Genomic DNA, 19,978 nt, shown 5'->3' with positions numbered 1-19,978 from the left:
TCCACTCCTCCCTCTCTCGCACAGAGAACAGAGAGCATTTCAGTCCACATCTCTGCTTTCTCACAATGAACAACGAGCCAAGGGCAGTCAACTCTTACGATCATCTTTTTTTTTTCTTAGGTCAAACTGGGAAGCATTTGAGAAACTAGGCACAGATCAGTATCAACATCCTTTTTATGCTTGCAAGTGGACAGCATCTGAGCACAGTGATTAAATGTTTGAATGAGGGCACACAAGTGTGGCTTCTCATACCAGATAACGCAACATAAAACCCAGAAGACAACCTGGTGCAGAATGTTTGTTGAACGTTATTGCAGTTGTTGCAATGATGTACTTTATGAAATCTGGTCAAATGACTGTACTTTACATTTTTTGGTTGCATCTCTTAATATATCAGGGTGAGCATTAATTGAACTAAAATGCATGCGTGTATTATTTTTGCCTCGGCCCTGACAAAGAGAACCGAACTACAAGTATAAACACACCCTAGTTGTCTGAAGACAACTCTGGATAATTCAGAACCTGCCTCTGACAAGTTCTGTGCTTGACTGTTTTTGCATGCTAGACTCCCCATGCTATTTTGACAGCATGAATTAATAGAAATACTAAATGCATCTGGAAATTGAATTTTGTTCGGAGGCGTTTGATTGTAAATCACCAACCGTGAAATTGAACTGTGGAAGGTTTTATATAAGGCAAGTTCACTTGATGTCACAATATTAACAAACTTGCCTCCGGGTGGATAACGTTCCACAGTACACCGAGTACACTGAGGATTCGTGACCAAGGAAAACAACCAAGAATGTACAAAATATGTTTTTGGTTATAACGAGCTTTCGGACAGACCTTAACTTTCAGGACATGCTAAGATAACTTACAGATAGACACATGATAATAGATAGGACAGGGGTTGTGCAGTGTAGTTAACTGTATTTGATAAAGTTTTGTATAGACGTATGTTGACTGTGTAAGAGACAGAGATTGAGAGGGCTTATAGTTAAGAGTGCTGAGTAAGTGATGCACAGATCAGTGAGATGAAAATGTAAATTCAAGAAGGATTCAGAAATCAGCCCTTCTGGTACAGCTGCACATCATAAGGGGAACAGTAGCCAGCAAAGGGACTACTTTCTGCCTTTGCGGAAACTCATACACACACACACACACAGACTTTTTTAAGTCTGTCACTCTGTTATAAGCATAGACTAATATGCTGTCCTTTACAGCCAACTTGTGCCCTTTTGTCTGCTCTCTTTGCAGAAGAACAAGGAGTAGCTCTCAGATATGGAAAGCCTCGCCTCAGTCAATCACTCTTGTGGCAGGCAGAGAAAGTGGTCTGTCAAAATACAATGTGACATGTTCGGCTTTCACAATACATCAGGCACTTGAGCATCACAGACTGCGATGAGCCCGTAACCCTTCATGTACAGAGGCCGGCGCATAAGGATCTTTCTTGTGTGTGACACTGTTTTGGATCTCCTCTCGCAATTTTGCAGATGGCAGCGTGTCCCAGATATTATTTGGGTTGACTTTCTTTTTTCTCCCCCTTGGCCATCGCACGCTCATTATTGGGGCTGTTTGAAGAAGAGCTGTGTTAGTGAAGACGCTGAAGTATGTCAGCCAGCGATGAGTCAAGTGCAGAGGAGAGGAACCCGGAGAACGACGCCACTGCTCCCATTGGCTCCACCGAGTTCGCCATGGCAACAGCATATATTCCAAATATGGAAATCAGACCACAAGCTGGTTGTTTGACAGTGACTCTGTGCTTAGTTCTGTCTTTTTCTCCACAATCATGCCTTCAAGTGGCTTACAGGTTTTGCCTGTATCAATCAGGACTGCAGAATGTATAATACCCTGCCCAAAAGAAGAAATAGGATCTAATTGGTGAATGCACACAGTTTGTATAGTCTCCAAAGGAAACACATTGCCAATAGAACATGTCCTTCTAAGATCACAAGAGGGGTACAAAGCTCCCTCAGCAGTGTAACTGCATTTTCTGGAGTGGTGGAGCTCCATCCAATACCCTTCACTTACCAAATTCAATTTGGAATGAACTTTGTGATGGATCGCATTTTGATTTAAGCGCACTAACCTCGTCTTCTCACTTAGAAATATTTTGTGTTTATTCTTGTATTTGGAACATGTTGTTTTGTTTTGTCACTCTGATGATGATTTCTGTAGTATTGTAGTCCTACTTTCGACAGGAATGCTTTATTAAAGAACGAGTAGGTGTATCTGAGGCCTAATCATCTGTGAGAGCAACGATGAAGCCTCAAATGAGTAAATACCAGAAGCAAGTGTTGCTTTCTCCTCGGATAATGGGAGCAATTAAAAACAGAAAGAGCTGTTCCCTCTGTGGCCAACATGACTCAAATAAGCCATTAGCAGCACACTACTGGGTGACTAACTTCATGGAAAAATAATCAATCCAGGAAATGCTATCTGTCATTCCATTAAAATGAACCACGAGTGGCTATAACACTTATGTAACGTGGATCGTAGTACCATACCGGATTATAATGACCTCAGTTTGATTTAGCTAAGGCTTAAGATGATTTGGTGGGTGAGAATAAAGGGAATGCATGCGTATTGACTGAAGCCTTGACCTGGCTCTTTCAGCTCTCTTTCATCAACTGCAGGTCTGACAAATGATGCCTATCAGCATCTATAATTGAACCCTCCTCATTCTCGGCAGAGTAGGGCTCATGTTACTGTGTCTGCTTTCCACATACGCTTATGGCAGACTGCAAGGGAGTGTTACAGCAAAAGCCAGGAAAGAACCCTTTAAACCTAACCTAAAGAGCTAAAGAGACATTGTCTGGAAGTTGGCATAGATTAGCCCGAATTAAAGTCTTGTGGGGGTCTAATTCTCACAGAGCAGAGGCTACATCCAAGTGAAATATTTCAGTTTAGACTAATTCAAATGGTACTGGTAAATGAGAAGTGCATTTGATTGGTTCCTTTTTTACTTTCTTTTTTTTTTTAAATAAGACATAGACGTCATTTTTAGCAGCATTAGCCAATACGTTTGTTATGTTCCCATGACAGCTGGAGTGTTGTTGAAGTTCTGCTGCGTTTTGGCAAAATCGCTTGTTGCTGTAGCAGGCGAGTGCCTGAGGCTCATTTAGACTAGGAACTGGCAGTGGGTTTATCCACTGTAAATTCTGATCTCAGACCGATGGGAATAATGGGATTAAAGTTGAAAGCCTTGGATCCTGTTAGATTCCTTGTTAAGTAGCTAACGCTCTTGTTAAGTAGGTAACTCTCCCAGCTGGATAGGAGTTGCCTGATATGTCGCCCAGTGGAGGTGTTGGAGCATTTATCAGTCAGCATCAGAGCCATCAGTAAGGTTTTTCATCAGTGAGTTGATTTTACAAAGACAAAGATTTACTACAACACATATTTTTCAGCAGTGTCCAGATATCCCGGACATCCCCTGGCCTTGTTCCCTGCACCCACACACGCACACATTTAGTTTCTCTCATGCTTGTCTTTAACCTCTAAATTAAAGGTGGGGTCAGATCATGTGTTGTCATACTTCTCACAATTTTCCATCACATCCCAGCTGCTTTCAGTTAAATGTATCCTCAGCCGGGAAAATCTGGTCTTTTTGGCAGCCCTGAGCTGTGTAAACATGAAAAAAAGTGCAGTGAACCACCCAACATTCAAACAATCAGGACAAAGAGGCGTATATACTTGCCTGGCAGTCATATTCTGTGTCCAAAGCACATAGCAGGGAACTGTAGCCTTGCTATATAGCGAACAAGCTACAAACTTGAGTATAACAATGTAGTTCTTCAAAATGTCCAATTCTGCCTCTCTGAGAGAACATCAGTGTGGCTTTTCAGTGCTGCAGTGGGCTAAGGCAGCTGATGGGCTTTAAAAATTAAACTGCACTGTAAAAAATCATCTGTGTTCACCTGTGTTTATGTGAAGGATTATTGTTGTGTTGCTATTGTTTGCTTTAAATGAATCAAGAAATGAAGGACTGTATTTAAACTGGCATCACTGAAGGCTGTGAAGAATGCAATATCTGTCACTGTGAACTGTCACTGACCAAAGGCCTAATGGAGAAGTATTCTTCTCTACAATGCAAACTACTCGACATGCCTTTTTTGCAACAGTAGTGTTGTATAGAAATGTTGAGAAATAGCAGGAACGTGCTATTCTTTCCTCAATATGGCCCTAGACTCCAAGCCCTAATTAGGTGTCTCAGCCAGTCTCAGTGAATACGCTCACAGCTGGCTGGGATCATTGAAGCCTCTCTAATCGACCGATGTTAGATTGACTAGGATTTACTTTAATGAGAAGTCACTCTCTGCTCTCCTCTGGGCCAGGCTAAAGGAAGGCAGGCGACTTGAACTGCTGGACACAAGTGATTTCTGCTTGCATGTATCTGGATTACTTCTCCCATGGGAGGTGGTCAGGACTATGTTTAAGTGTGTGTTTTATGTGTGTGTTATGAAAGCCAAAAAGTGGGTGTTCTATTCCTCAGAGTCACCTAAGGCTCACAACAGCTTGTATGTGTGTGTTTTACAGAGAAACGGTCCAGGCTAATTGTGTGCGCTGGAGAAAAAAGTTCTCGTTTCCATGTAAAATGAGCGCCAGTGCTGGAACAGGAGTCCTCGATCCTTGTGTGTGTCGCGTCTCTGTCAGAAAGGTACACTCACAAACGTTCTTGCACATACACACACAACAGTGAAGGCAGTTATTATCTGGTAGTTAAATATTTAAACACAAGTAATGATTCAGCTGATTTGTTTTCTTGCAGGAACTAAAAGGTGGAAAGACCTACGCAAAGGTAAATGATTTTGGTGTCTAATAAAAGATTTATAAAGGGGAGGCACTGCATTGCACATTTCATGGATCAAAAAAGAAACAGAAAAGTGGAAGACGCTGATTAATATAAAGCAAATGGAATGGCAATACAAAAATACATAAGCAGTAGGTAGCACATGCTATCATCACTCGGTCGTTCCACTTGTTATTGTTTAAAGTAAAAGATCAATAAATAACTTATTGGCTCTGGCCACTGCTGCAGACAATGGAGCAGATTCCTAAAATACAACCTCAGAGCTACTGTGATATTAAGAGCGAATCATGTTGTATTGATCCTAGGGGTGTAATGATACAGAGCAGTCATATTTCAGTTCACACCAAGGTTTGGACATCGCTGTTCAGTATGAGGTATGAGTACAAACCCCCCCCCCCACCCCCCCCCCAAAAAAACCAACATTTTTTTTAAAAAACAAACTCTACAACTGTTGAAGGCACTGTTGACAGGCTGCCTGCTCTACTACTCGCTCTCCGTTGCTGTTGAAGTTTAGGAACCCAACATTTTTTCACACAACCAGCTGATTTTAAAGAAACAGACAGGGCTTCTAGCTTCTGTATGTAATTTGTACTCTTGATTAGCCTGTGCTTATGAGCAAAGCTTATCATTCTTAAGGTTTACAGCTAAAGGTTTCTGGGTGGAACGCACACTTGTGAAATTTGGTTCCACATTACTTTACCTCGTTTTCCCCACACTCATGCAGAACCATAGCATCCCTAACAAATAGCATCCCTTAACATGTTTCCTCATTTCAAAAGGATCACCAGCATGTTTTACCATTTGCATTACATGTGGCACTATATGTGACACTTTTCCCTCTAACTTGTATGTACTGTTATCTGGAGAAAAAAAAAGTATATTTCCAGGTAGTGTTATATGTTTGGTCACACCGGCCATCAAAAATGATGCATTGGGTTCCAACTCCAATTAACCTACATTTTATATCTGTTTGGATTGGATGCTTACAGCAAGCAACACAATTGAAGTTTTTAAATCATTTTTATTTATAGTTGTTTTGTTGTTTATTGTTGCTGCCTTTTTACATCTTAATTTTTACTTGCTTTGTTTATTAGAATCTGTCACTTTGCTTTTTTTTTATATTAGATTTTCTTTAACACAGCTTAAACAGGTGCTAATCATTGGTTAAAAATCCATTAGTCATTAGAGGATTTTTACATGCCTTTTACATAGGACACATGTAAGAATACTGCAGCGGTAGGGAGAGAGACTTCATGAATAGGACCTATTCACTGTGCTGCACATTTCATGTGCCATAACACGGGTACCACTATGGCCCAGTTTACACAACAACATAGCAGTGTGTTGGAATAATCTGAGCCAGTCATGTCAGTTTTTCCAGAGATTATCATTTATTTTTGATGTTATTGCCCTCCACAAATAGTGCATTCTGTACAGATTAAGAACAGATAATCTGAGTGCACATTTATCCATAAATCATATTCAGATATGAAAAAGCACAGTTGCCACAGATGAGCACAGATCTGTACTCTTACTATGAAAAGCAACAATTCATCCTCGGCCTTCAACCAGGATCAATTCCAGAATATTCAGTTGAAAATCTTCTTTTTCAATGCCCATGTTAATTGTAACCTACATCATAGCGCCAAGACTGCAGATCCAAGATCAGGTTCCCCATAAACACACAGTCATACCTTAAAATGAAGTGTGAATTTCAAAAACTGATTCTGAATCAGCACTCTTTCTCTTTTTGGGATTCAGCTGGGCTTTGCTGATCTGAACCTGTCCGAATTTGCTGGGTCAGGGAGCACCACGCGCCGGTGTCTGCTGGAGGGCTACGACACCAAGAACACCAGGCAGGACAATTCGATCCTCAAGGTACTGGCCGCAAGCCATGAAAACGGCCCTAGTTTCTTTATTTAACTGACCTTAGTTTTAATTTAGGAAACGCATCGATTTGTTCTTATGTTTCCTGGACTCTTGACATCATGGATATTTGTTTCAGGTGATCATCAGTACCCAGCTTATGTCCGGAGACCCATGCTTCAAAACGTAAGTGGCAAAGGAGTACCTTTCCTAAAACTCATTGAAAGGCAAGAAGGTTATATGGATTTAGCTCTAAAAAAAGTCATTTTCATCAGCTACTTTCCGATGTCTTTAAAGTCCCTTTGTGGAATCTGTTGTCCCAGATATAGCATTTGGGTTCAGGTCCTCTGAGAGTTTCAGTGCGCAATGTTGCTATTTTTTTTTTTATCTTTGCAAGGTTTCTTCTAGACTGCTCTACAAATTATTAAAAGTGTTTTTATCTGTGCATATCCTTGCATTGACTGTCAATTATGAGGAGACTCAAAAGAAAACAATATGTATAAAGTAGGAAGCACTGCACTAATTCTTCTACACTGATGCTCTGTTGTGTGTTGGTGAGTGGTGTGAATGAGAGCTCAGGGTAGTTGAAGCTCTGCACAGAGATTTGCGTACTCTGAATGTGTGAGGAAGCTTGCAGTCCTCCCACACACACACACACACACACACACACACACACACACACACACACACACACACTGAGGCACATACTGTGACTGCGCCTGAATGCAAAGACCTGTTACAGTACTTGCGTGGGTTGTTGCAGAGAGTGAATGTTTAGTATTCAGGTCTAAGGCTATGTTCAGACAGGCAGCCAAATCCGATTCTAGTTTTTCATGTCCAGATACCAGTATCCCTTCAGCCTTTAGTCAGATTGTGACTGGGAGCCTTTCACTAAAGTGCTGTGAATCTGATTGCATGGGGGGTAAAAAAAACAACCAAGCCGAGTTTTCTACCCTGCTGCTTGAATACCACTAATATTTGTGTTTGTGAGGACTGCTGTCTCTCTCCTGATGCAGGTGACCTGTCCAGATTGTAGTCAGTAAAGTTAAGGCTGACACAAAACCTCTAACTCTGTTTCTGCAACCTTTTCTCATTCTCTCGCTTTCCATTCATCAGTCCTCCACCTTGTACCCAGTGTCTGACTCTCGCCATCCTCTACGCTCTCTTAACATTCTTGTTTAGCGTTTATTCTACACTGTATTGTAAAAGGACCTAGCCGCTCTCAGTAAAAGACTATGAATCCCGCAATTTCGCAATAAAAGAGCTCAATTTTCCACAGTTTCACAATAAAAGATCACAGGTTCCACAATTGCACACAGAAAAAATCTAACCACACCAAAACACATTTCTGTAAAGAAAAAAACATCCATGTAGTTTCGAGGTGCTGCAAATTGGAAGAATAGTCACTTGAGTCACAAAGCTGTATTCAATCCATTTTTTCCTCTTTTCTTTTTATTTTGGAAGTCTCAAGTCCAAGTCAGTCGCTTGAATAAATGTCACTAGCTTTATAAGAAAACTACAAAACAAAAATCTATGATAAATAGTCCTCAACATTGCTACGTTTGATTCTATAAAAAAAACTGCAAGTTCGGCTGTCTGTAACTGCCTCAATTGATGAAATAGAGGTGAATTTTCCCTCCAATACATAGCGGTGCGTGGACACTCCAACGAGTTGTTGCAGGCTGGCACATATAAAGTAGAATTGCATTGTACAAAAGTATACCTAAACCTGTCTAAAACCAAAACCTGTCAGGTTTAACAAAACCTTCAAGCTGTTTTTTTTTTCATTCTAGAATATAATGAATGTGTTATATGCCAGCAGCCTAATGTAAAGGCTTATCCATCTGAAGTGAATGAGATTTGTAATTGATCTCAATTATTAAACCTGTATATTAGCTATAATGCTGTTAGTGTATTAAGTTGTTTCACCCTTTTTTCTTTCTTTCTTATAAACATTTACTGCACATAGAGCCTTATTCTGTCCTTTAGACTAAAGATTCTCCTATAATGAAAAGCTTGTTACATGAAACAGCATTGAGCCCGGCACTTCTGCGACCTGTGGAAGAATGGCATTACAGTAAAGATTGATGCTTTGTACTCAGCATTGTTTACAGATTACTTTTTAGAAAAAAGAAAAGAGAACACAAAAAAAGGTAAGAAAACAAGAACCAAAACAACAATGGTAATTTTTTTAAAACAACTGCTCAAATAAGACATTATTATAATAATTATAATGCAAAGAAGTTATAATCCAAATTAAAACAACACAGGACTAATATTGGAACTTTGAGCATTCAAGAATTACCATGGTGAAATAACCCTAACTGCCAATCACAACATTCATGTCTTGGCAGGCTCGCCACTAGTCTTTCATATTGCTGTTGGGATGCCATTCATAATCTGCAAATTCAGCTAACTCCGCTTTGTTTGATGAAATGCCTGGAATAAAATGGCTGCCATACGTGTAGATATGCACATTTAAGAAAACAATAAATAAATGATTTCTTATTTGTGTGTGTGTGTGTGTATATATATATATATATATATATATATATATATATATATATATATATATATATATATATATATATATATACAGTCATGCCCGAAAGTATTCATACCCCTGGCAAAGTTTGACTTAAATTTACTTTTATTTAACCAGAAGTTATATTTTTGCCTTGAAACGACACAGGCATCTCCCAGGAGATAACACGATGATGTACAAGAGGCATCATTGTGGGAAAAAGTATTTCTCAGCTTTTATACACATTTGAACAAAAAGTGGCATGTCCAAAATTATTCATACCCTTTGAAAACTGTCACAGTATATGGGAAAATCCAAAGTTCTATACCATTCCAAATAGTCCAAGCTGTTTTAAAGCATCCTAATTACCCTGATTCATTGGGAACAGCTGTTTTAATCAACTCAACAGGAGAAAAACAGCAGCTCTCTGCAGTTGGTTTGTGGACAGTCATGGCTAAGACAAAGGAGCTCACTAAGGACCTGCGGCTGTGCATTGTGGCCGCTCACAAGTCAGGAAAGGGCTATAAAGCCATATCAAAATGTTTTCAAGTTCCAGTGGCTACAGTGCAAAGTATTATTAAAAAATACAAGAAGTTCCGCACTGTGGAAAATCTCAGAAGATGTGGTCGGAAGCCAAAAGTGACACCTGTGCTGGCCAGGAGAATAGTGAGAGAGGTGAAGAAAAATCCAAGGATCACCACCAAGGCCATCCTGGTGAATCTGGACTCTGCTGGTGGCGACATCTCAAGGCAGACAGTTCAACGGACACTGCACACTGCTGGGTTCCACGGACGCAGGCCAAGGAGGACACCACTTCTCCAGAAAAGGCACACAAAAGCCCGCTTGACCTTTGCAAATGCTCATCTGGACAAAGAAGAAGACTTCTGGTGTTCTGTTTTATGGTCAGATGAAACAAAAATTGAATTGTTTGGCCACAATGATGTGTGCACCATTTGGCGTAAAAAAGGAGAAGCCTTCAATCCTAAGAACACCATCCCCACTGTCAAACATGGTGGTGGGAACCTAATGTTTTGGGGGTGTTTTTCAGCCAATGGACCAGGGAACTTGATCGCAGTAAATGGCACCATGAAAAAAGAGCAATACATCAAGATTCTCAACAACAACATCAGGCAGTCTGCAGAGAAACTTGGCCTTGGGAACCGGTGGACATTTCAGCACGACAACGACCCAAAACACACAGCCAAAGTGGTGAAGAAATGGTTAGCAGACAAAAACATTAATGTTTTGCAGTGGCCCAGCCAGAGTCCTGACTTGAATCCAATTGAGAATCTGTGGAGGGAGCTAAAGATCAGGGTGATGGCAAGGAGACCCTCGAACCTCAAAGAGTTGGAGCTCATCACTAAAGATGAATGGGCAAAAATACCAGTGGAGACATGCAAAAAGCTGGTCAGCAATTACAGGAAGCGTTTGATTGCTGTAATAGCCAATAAAGGCTTTTCTATTAATTATTGAGAAGGGTATGAATAATTTTGGACATGCCACTTTTTGTTCAAATGTGTATAAAAGCTGAGAAATATTTTTTCCCACAATTATGCCTCTTGTACATCATCGTGTTATCTCCTGGGAGATGCCTGTGTCATTTCCAGGCAAAAATATAATTTCTGGTTAAATAAAAGTAAATTTAAGTCAAACTTTGACAGGGGTATGAATACTTTCGGGCATGACTGTATATATATATATATAATATATATATATATATATATATATACACAGTGGGGGAAAAAAAGTATTTAGTCAGTCACCTATTGTGCACGTTCTCCCACTTAAAAAGATGAGAGAGGCCTGTAATTGACATCATAGGTAGACCTCAACTATGAGAGACAAAATGAGAAAAAAAATTCAGAAAATCACATTGTCTGATTTTTAAAGAATTTATTTGCAAATAATGGTGGATAATAAGTATTTGGTCAATAACAAAAGTTCATCTCAATACTTTGTTATATATCCTTTGTTGGCAATGACAGGTCAAACGTTTTCTGTAAGTCTGCACAAGGTTGGCACACACCGTTGCTGGTATGTTGGCCCATTCCTCCATGCAGATCTCCTCTAGAGCAGTGATGTTTTGGGGCTGTCTGCAGGCAACACGGACTTATAACTCCCTCCAAAGGTTTTCTATGGGGTTGAGCTCTGGAGACTGGCTAGGCCACTCCAGGACCTTGAAATGCTTCTTATGAAGCCACTCCTTTGTTGCCCTGGCAGTGTGCTTGGGATCATTGTCATGCTGAAAGACCCAGCCACGTTTCATCTTCAATGCCCTTGCTGATGGAAGGAGGTTTGCACTCAAAATCTCACAATACATGGCCCCATTCATTCTTTCATGTACACGGACCAGTCGTCCTAGTCCCTTTGCAGAGAAACAGCCCCAAAGCGTGATGTTGCCACCCCCATGCTTCACAGTTGGTATGGTGTTCTTTGGATGCAACTCAGCATTCACTCTCCTCCAAACACAACGAGTTGTGTTTGTACCAAACAGTTCTACTTTGGTTTCATCTGACCATAAGACATTCTCCCAATACTCTTCTGGAACACCCAAATGCTCTCTAGCAAACTTCATACGCGCCCGGATATGTACTGGCTTAAGCAGGGGAACACGTCTGGCACTGCAAGATCTGAGTCCCTGGCGGCGTAGTGTGTTACTGACGGTAGCCTTTGTGATGTTGGTCCCAGCTTTCTGCAGGTCATTCACTAGGTCCCCCCGTGTGGTTCTGGGATTTTTGCTCACCGTTCTTGTGATCATTTTGACCCCATGGGCTGAGATCTTGCGTGGAGCCCCTGATCGAGGGAGATTAGCAGTGGTCTTGTAGTCTCCCCTTTTTCTGATTATTGCTCCCACAGTAGATTTCTTCACACTAAGCTGCTTGCCTATTGCAGATTCAGTCTTCCCAGCCTGGTGCAGGTCTACAATTTTGTTTCTGGTGTCCTTCGACAGCTCTTTGGTCTTCACCATAGTGGAGTTTGGAGTGTGACTGTTTGAGGTTGTGGGCAGGTGTCTTTTATACTGTTAACGAGTTCAAACAGGTGCCATTAATACAGGTAATGAGTGGAGGACAGAGAAGCCTCTTAACGAAGAAGTTACAGGTCTGTGACAGCCAGAAATCTTGCTTGTTTGTAGGTAACAAATACTTATTATCCACCATTATTTGCAAATAAATTCTTTAAAAATCAGACAATGTGATTTTCTACATTTATTTTCTCATTTTGTCTCTCATAGTTGAGGTCTACCTATGATGTCAATTACAGGCCTCTCTCATTTTTTAAGTGGGAGAACTTGCACAATTGGTGACTGACTAAATCCTTTTTTTTCCCCCACTGTATATATTAGGCTCTGTCTCTCTCTCTTGCAGATTCTCTAACCCAGTCGTCTAGCCATCGCAATTTTTAGCTTTATCCTGCTCGCTTCAAGCATATGACAAATAAACCCCATCCCTTTACAGATGCCATTGTAACCTGAAAATCAATGCTAATCTCTTCACCAGTTTAATTGTTTGTAATCTGTTACATGTCACCACTCACTAGGCCTCCATCCACGGCCACAGTCATTGGAATCCAAGGAGATGCTGAGAGTCTGCTTGAAGAGCGGCGAGGAGGCGACACGCAGAAACCGTTCTTCTGCCTCTCTGGTATGTCCACCTGTGACATTTGGGAAAGGTTGTACTGCAGAGTCATACAGCTTAGAGTCAGGATAAAACCCAGAAAGACAGGCACCAGCGTTTCCTCAAGTGCTTCTTCTGAGATGTGTGCTGTCTTAAGTACAGCTTCATGGGGAGTAGTGCACTGCTGTTAATTACTTGCTTGCTTTGATCACCATGACCCACCCCTGCCTCCTAATCAAATGCTATCAGCAGGGAGTTTTAGATTAATCTTGTATCCAAATCTACCTGCTTAAAGAGAACAAGATATTGGGTTTGTTTTTAGATGCCTGTCACGCTCTAATAAAAGGACATGCACCTTTCTCTCTGTCTCTCTCTCTCTCTATATTTCTCCCTCCCCCTTCATTTCTCTTCCTCTGATCTGTGACTTTTCCTTCCCGGAGGCTTCTGAAAACAGTATTCTTTCATCTATTATTCAGCCATAGAGACCCATCGAGACCAAACGTGAGCTGGACTGGTAGTGTGTCTGTTCCACAATTTCAACTTCCACCATTTGAGCGTTTTTTGCTTTCAAACTGTATTTATCATCAATCACTCGCCTCCTCTCAGTTAAGCATGTTGGTCATCTGAGCCAAAGAGGGCTTTACATACTAAATCCAGGAGGCCTTTTTGAACTGTGCACAGCTTTTTTGTCTGGGGCGTTTGATGAATTAATCAGCACGGCCATTTGTTCAGAGGACACGAGCGTTTGGAAATGTGTGTGAAGTGAAGTTGGCATACAAAATGAGCGCTGTTATTGATCCTCAAGATGCGCAGTAGCAGTAATGTAAGAGCACTCAATAGAAATCTCTCCTATCTGTTTTTCTGTCCATGCGTCCACTAATTACCATTACATTACCATTGTCAAGGAGGATCTTTTTTTCTGAGTTGTCTGTCAGACTATACCAGGATATTCCTGACCATCTGATTTTATGATTTGCCCACTCTGTAAGGTTAAATAGTGGTTGCATTGCAAAATTTCACCTCGCCATTTAACACGTAGGTAGATGGCAATGCGTAGGACTCTATAAAGGTTTGTGCAATTACTGTGCTATTCAATTTCTGGACTGATAGTCATAATCACCCCTTGCAATGGCTGATACCAATAATTACTATAAATGTAAGGTGATTTGAATGTAAGACAAATTATTTGACATGTTCATGAAATAGCTGGGAGAAGACAGACAATTATATGGCTTTTATTTACTCTGATAGGAGGAAGTTATTGTCTCGTGCAAGATCTTTTAACATTGAATTTCGTTGAACTGTTCATTTTCTGGGGCAGAATGAACATACAAATACAATACAAATTTATGACCATCCTCATCAGATGACAAAGACCTTTTTTATGTGGAACAGAGAAGCTGTTTTTTTTTCTAGTAAAGGTGTGTCTTGTAGACTCATCCTGTTGTACACTCATCCTGCATTCTTTCAATGATTTCAAAGAAATCATTGAAAGCCTAATATTGCCATGACAGTCATGTCTGTGATGAGTGTTTAGTCGTGACCTACGACCACAACTGAAAGTCTGACCACAACTTGGACAGAGAATGAAACCCTCAGTTCCCCGTTTGTGGGACAGGTTAAACCCTCAGTTCCCCGTTTGTGGGACAGGTTAAACCTTCAGTTCCCCGTTTGTGGGACAGGTTAAACCTTCAGTTCCCCGTTTGTGGGACAGGTTAAACCTTCAGTTCCCTGTTTGTGGGACAGACAGGAAATGCCCGGCACTAGCGATTATATGTATCAGTGTGTGTGTGTGTGTGTGTGAGCACAAATTAGGTCTTAAATTAGTGCATGTAGTAATCAGCTATAATTAATAATTAACTGATAATTTACTTTACTTTACTTTACTTAATTTTTCTTTTTTTTTAATTTATTTGCAAAACATGTATCAACCAACATTATAACAGTCGGAGGATTTCAGTTTTTGACATTATTTAAGATAATTTATACTGAATTTTACACTGAATTTATTTTTTACATATTTTAATTTTAATATTTTAATTATTTCCTGGCACTAACTTCTAACATTCTAGCTTACCTAAAATCATTCTAATAGCCAAGTTATTGCATGTTTAGTGGGGATTGTGTCTTCATCTGGGCATGTGGGACAGCCTTTTTAATAGCGTTTAATAGTCTAAACTTGCATGACCTATAATTTTTGAGCCTAATGGACTTCTTTAACTCAGGTTAACCTAGGAAGCAGAATTTTATTGACAGGAGGGACAGACCGACCTCAATTAGCAGCACAGCAGCGGCTCTGATGTCTGTGTGAACTAAGGTCAAGGGTGCGTGTGTATCTGATTGGAACCCCTTGTGTCCACAGAAACGCCAGGCAAGTGTGGCTCTCTGCCGGAGGAGCTAGGAGTGTGTGGTCACTCTCGAACCTCTAGCTATGCTAGTCAGCAGTCCAAAGTATCAGGTAGGCTTTCCATGGACTTTCACTGCTTCTTCCTGACCCGGTTTGTCTATGCTTTCGATGTCAGGGTGGGATTGCGATAATTTGAAGCTTGGTTTTGAATACATGTTGTGTTTGTTGGTTCTTAACCGTTCTCTAGTCTCTAACCTGATTGAATGTTTACGATGATTGATGCATGCCCAGCTGAACATGTGCTGTATGTGTGTTCATTTGTGTGTCTGTGCCTATGCTCATCTGTGCTTCTCCTCCTCCGTCATCACTAAACCCTCACTATCTAAAATTTCAGGCACTTAGACAGCAGTCTAAAGACCAGATCAAATGTCCCTGATTACATAGCTGATTTGATAACAAGGCTTTTTTCCGGTGCGTGCTGGGGAGAGACTGCACTCAAGTCCACGTCCGAAGCTTTCAGATTAGATTGGATGTATTTCGCACGTTAGTCTCAGATGGGTATGAAAGGAGAGTCAGAGCCGCTTTCACCCTCAAATAACCCCCCAGAGTCCACATAAGGCTGATTTGGAAGCATTAAGTTTAATGCAATCCTCTGAAAAGAGAGACAGACTTAAGAGAGAAGAGAGCTAGTGGCACCACATGCTTTCATTTAGAGATACATGTGATTGTGTTTGTGTGTGTGTGTGTGGGTGGGTGGAAGGCCTTTCTCTTTTACTAAGAGCACATGCAGTAGAGCCTTTTTCTCTCAACTCCTCCAGCTTGACGCAGACATGAACAGCATCCAGCATGTGGGTGTTGACTGGTTCTCCCCTGTTAAATGATAGAGGTTCTGTTGGACCTTCAGCTACAAATGTGTAGACCTGGATTACTCACTTAATGCTAAAATAGAAATGAAACATCTTCAGTGTAGGACATAGCTGTGCTGTACAGCAATACCCATGTAGTTGTTGATACTAAAAACTCTTTCTCTGAGTCAACCAGTGAACGTCACTGCGTTACTCTGCGAGACGGGGATGTTAACAAGCTCTGTTTGAAAGGGAGCTGTGTTTAGTCACCTTTATTACATTCTGTCATAGCTCCGTTACCTTTGGACAAGTTTCTGAACTGGACTGTGTTCTAGACTGAGGGTCTGAAATCAGTACAGCTCTCAGAACAGACAGCTTGCTATGGGAAGCTATGCAGATAAGTAAGCTGTAGCATGTAGAAATGTTTGTGAGTATCTGTTTTTGTGTAACCGGCTGTGTGACCCGTGTCCCCTCCCCGCTCAGGCTACAGCACAGGCCACTCACGCTCCTCCAGTCTGTCGGAGTTCTCCCACAGGAGGAACACCTCAGTGGGCAGCGCCTCCACAGGCATCGCCAGCATCCCTGAGCCCAGTGAGGAGAACCCCAGCACCACAGCGCCCCCTGCTGCTGCTTCTGGGGCCTGTGCTGCTCTGCCAGAACACCCCGCCACTCCTGACCGAGCCTCTAACAGGTCAGTAAAGTCGCATTGCTGACATGGTTGCACTTGCTCTGTGCTAAGCTGCAATATCAGCAGTGTGGCTTCCTGACAGTGGTTCCTTATGGGGTGGTCAACAATATTTTTGCAGTATTGAGATAAATGTATCGCGACAGACAGGCCCGCTCAAAGCACTTTCAATATGATGACTTTTTTTAGTTTGAAATTATAAAATCTCTGGGCAATTAAAATATATCTCAAGTCTAGGTAGTGTTTTCTGTTTATACAGCTGCTCATTTTGAAACTATTCCTCACATAATTCTGCACACTGCACATGATATAGCTTTACAAGCGGGGATTATTTCACATAGTCATGGCCGAAGCTTATGGCCCCCCCTCAGGTACCCAGTAAAGCAGGACTCTATGGAGTCTCAGCTGAAGCGTATGGATGCCACGCGAGTGGACGCCGACGACGTGGTGGAGAAGATCTTGCAGAGCCAGGACTTCACCCACAGTCTGCTTGACTCCAGTGCTGAAGGTAACCATGGCAACACAACCTTCTAACCAGTCTGAGGACTCTATATTTCAGTCTGTTTTATTCTCCTACAGACAGTTTAAAGATCTCCTTAGAGCTTAGAGAAATCCAGCACAAGTGATTTATGTTATGTTTCAGAGGAGGGTCTTCGCTTGTTTGTGGGTCCTGGAGGAAGTACAGCCCTTGGCAGCCATCACTTGCCTGCCAGGTATGTTGGCGATTGATAGGAAAGTGCAGCTTTGTCATCAGAGAACTGAAATACATTTTACAGTATTAATCTCTGACCTGATGCAACTAATATACTAATTAAGAGCAGGGAAAACATTATTGGTAGATTTTACCAGAATCTGTTATTTGCACTACTAGATCAGCACTACTCTGACACTTTGACATCGCATTATTTTCTTCCTTCCTTCCACCTGAATGACTGTTGTGCTGCAGGGTTGGTGCTGGTGCCTACGAACAGGTGGTGATCAAGCGCTAGAACTGGATGTTGCCAAGCAGAGAGGCGGCACAAACCAAAGTACGGGAGGGAGGGACACACAGGCTGTCCAACCTCTCATCCTTCTGGCAGTGTTTCACCCACCCAGCCTCACTGTTTGCCGGAGCCTGAGGATTTCAACAGAACAGCGCCCTCCGCTGGTTCTGGGGAGGCATGTTCTATTCTTGAGCCTGGGGTTACTGATACTGTATATGACATGACCATGTGAGGTTGGGTTTCACATATTAACTCTCCCTTTTCTCCTTTTGAGTCAGAATTAAAGCACAGAACAAAAGGGTTAACTGTACTTACCGATTGGAACAGGAACAAAATTCTTCTCGTTGTATTTAGTTCAGGTCTTGTTTTTTTTTTGTATTTTCTAGCTGTTTTGTTTGAGACAGTCGGTGAGTCTTTTTAAGTTTGTGTGAGTTCTTTTCTATATGTTGTGCATCTCCAGTAAATAGCTACACTCTGTAAGTCTGTGTGTGTTGCAGATGCTGTGCTGCAGTGTTCTTTACTGAAGGTGACCTCACTGTTGCGCACAGCTCCTGTCTGCTGATCTCATTACGCTTTGAGGGGAAATTGAGCCGACTATTCTTTTGTTTCCGCACCTTTGGGAGGGAAGCTGAGAACAGGGAGGAACATTCACCTTTTGCAGAGAGCAAATAAGCCTCCACACTGCATCCACTGTGAGTGTGTCACCTCTAGGGAAATAATATTCTGCAAGTAGCACCTAAACTTGTAGGGAACACTCTGGGAGGGAGTTTCAGTCCCAGGAGTGGCTGTCAGCCCCAGTTGGGTCCTTTCTGTCATATTTGAGCCTCACTTAACCCAGCAGAGTCTGTGCTTTGTGCTGTTCAGTTGTTCTTGAGTGGGATGTCAGCTCAACTTGAGGAACTTCCAGATATGTCCAGATAAGATTCAATCACCATGTTTGTTTTGCTGGTTTTCTCAGCACAGCTTTCCTACAAGGGCAAGCTGCCAGGAAATTGCCATCACCAACGACTCGCCACGTAATGAGTGAAGGAAGGAGTCGTATTAGCACAGAGGGGGTGTGCACACAGGAGTGACGACCAGAAACCAATCATTTTGTTTGCAGCTGTAACAGAAGTTACAACAACATGGTTAATCAGCTGCCGCGAACAGTTTGAATTTGGCTACCTTTTCTTCCCCACACCAAAACATTCTCAGCGATTAGTCAAACAAAAAAACAACAGTGCATTTACTGCAGCAACATACTGACTTCTGATCTAACGAACACTACAAAAATAGCTCACATTGTTTTTAGTGCGTGTACTTGTTTATTGTAACATAACAGAGCATTTCAATGACCTAGAAATTCACGTAAACCTGTGTTTGTTTCCTGTGCGCTGATGTCAGTGTTCTTGGTTTTATTTGTATGCCAGTATCTTTACAAAAGCCATACGTTTTTATAATGTGATCTCTCTCTTTCAAACTGAGCGAGCGAGTGTGTGTGTGCTCTTAGTAGCTTTAAACTGGCACTAAAAGACCTATCATGTAAAACTAGATGTAACAACCAAATGCATGGGTAGGTCTAAGACATTTTTATTAGTTCAGTGTCTGTTCCTGTTTCCTGTAGGATGCCATCAAATCAGAAGCTTATTAAATGGAACCAACAGGTTTGTAGCATTGGCCACTAGTACAGTACATATCACAGTGGCCAATTTCCTTATCATGAGTAATCATCATCTCAGGTTTGTACACTTAACCATTATATTTGCACAAACTTCAGTAGGAACTGTGTTAATATCAATGTATATCAACATATACTAAAATCAACTAATTCTTATAAGAAAACTGCATAACCTAAAAGAGATTATATTGTTATTATTATTATCCACCCTGCCGTCTGTGTTTTGTAACTCCAAAAAAAGAAGAAAGAAAGAAAAAAAAGCCTGAGGACCACATGGTTTCTTTAGCACAGTGTTTCATTATTATCTCTACAGTGTACAACTTCTCTCCACTTTACCCTCTAGTATTCCACAGTTAAGAGTCGTTAAGTGTTTGGATAGCTCACACCTAGTCTGTAAGTCTTAAACTTAGTACATGTTGTGATAAACAACATGGTGTTTTCCTCTTTTCTCTTCTGTGAAGCTTTTGGTCCTTGTACTGTACAGTGTCTGACGCAACAGTGACATTGCTTTTGACTGTCCTGCAGTGTTTTAGTGTTCTACCACTTTATGACCAATGATGGCTTATGTGCCATAATGTTTAATTATAATGCTGTTAATGTGTGTACCGCGCACTGTTAAATAAACCCAGTATGTTTCAAAGACTACA

General features: G+C 41.3%; 1 protein-coding gene across 2 annotated transcripts in view; it reads left to right on the top strand.

Annotated features, from left to right (window-relative positions):
• The window catches only part of fam102bb (family with sequence similarity 102 member Bb), a 23,053-nt gene extending 3,075 nt beyond the window's left edge, over positions 1-19,978 (top strand). Inside the window, exons 2-11 of one of the 2 annotated variants that reach the window (XM_072680689.1) lie at positions 4,537-4,657; positions 4,769-4,798; positions 6,572-6,688; positions 6,816-6,862; positions 12,738-12,841; positions 15,177-15,272; positions 16,490-16,697; positions 17,063-17,199; positions 17,335-17,404; positions 17,638-19,978. In XM_072680689.1, the coding sequence (XP_072536790.1) occupies positions 4,537-4,657; positions 4,769-4,798; positions 6,572-6,688; positions 6,816-6,862; positions 12,738-12,841; positions 15,177-15,272; positions 16,490-16,697; positions 17,063-17,199; positions 17,335-17,404; positions 17,638-17,680 (973 nt within the window). In that variant the 3' untranslated portion in view covers positions 17,681-19,978. The remainder of the gene's footprint in view (positions 1-4,536; positions 4,658-4,768; positions 4,799-6,571; positions 6,689-6,815; positions 6,863-12,737; positions 12,842-15,176; positions 15,273-16,489; positions 16,698-17,062; positions 17,200-17,334; positions 17,405-17,637) is intronic. The other variant, XM_072680696.1, reaches the window with a different exon arrangement.

This window comes from Salminus brasiliensis, chromosome 1 (assembly GCF_030463535.1).
Source record: "Salminus brasiliensis chromosome 1, fSalBra1.hap2, whole genome shotgun sequence".
Lineage (NCBI taxonomy): Eukaryota > Metazoa > Chordata > Actinopteri > Characiformes > Bryconidae > Salminus > Salminus brasiliensis.
This window is presented reverse-complemented; position numbering and strand designations above follow the sequence as displayed.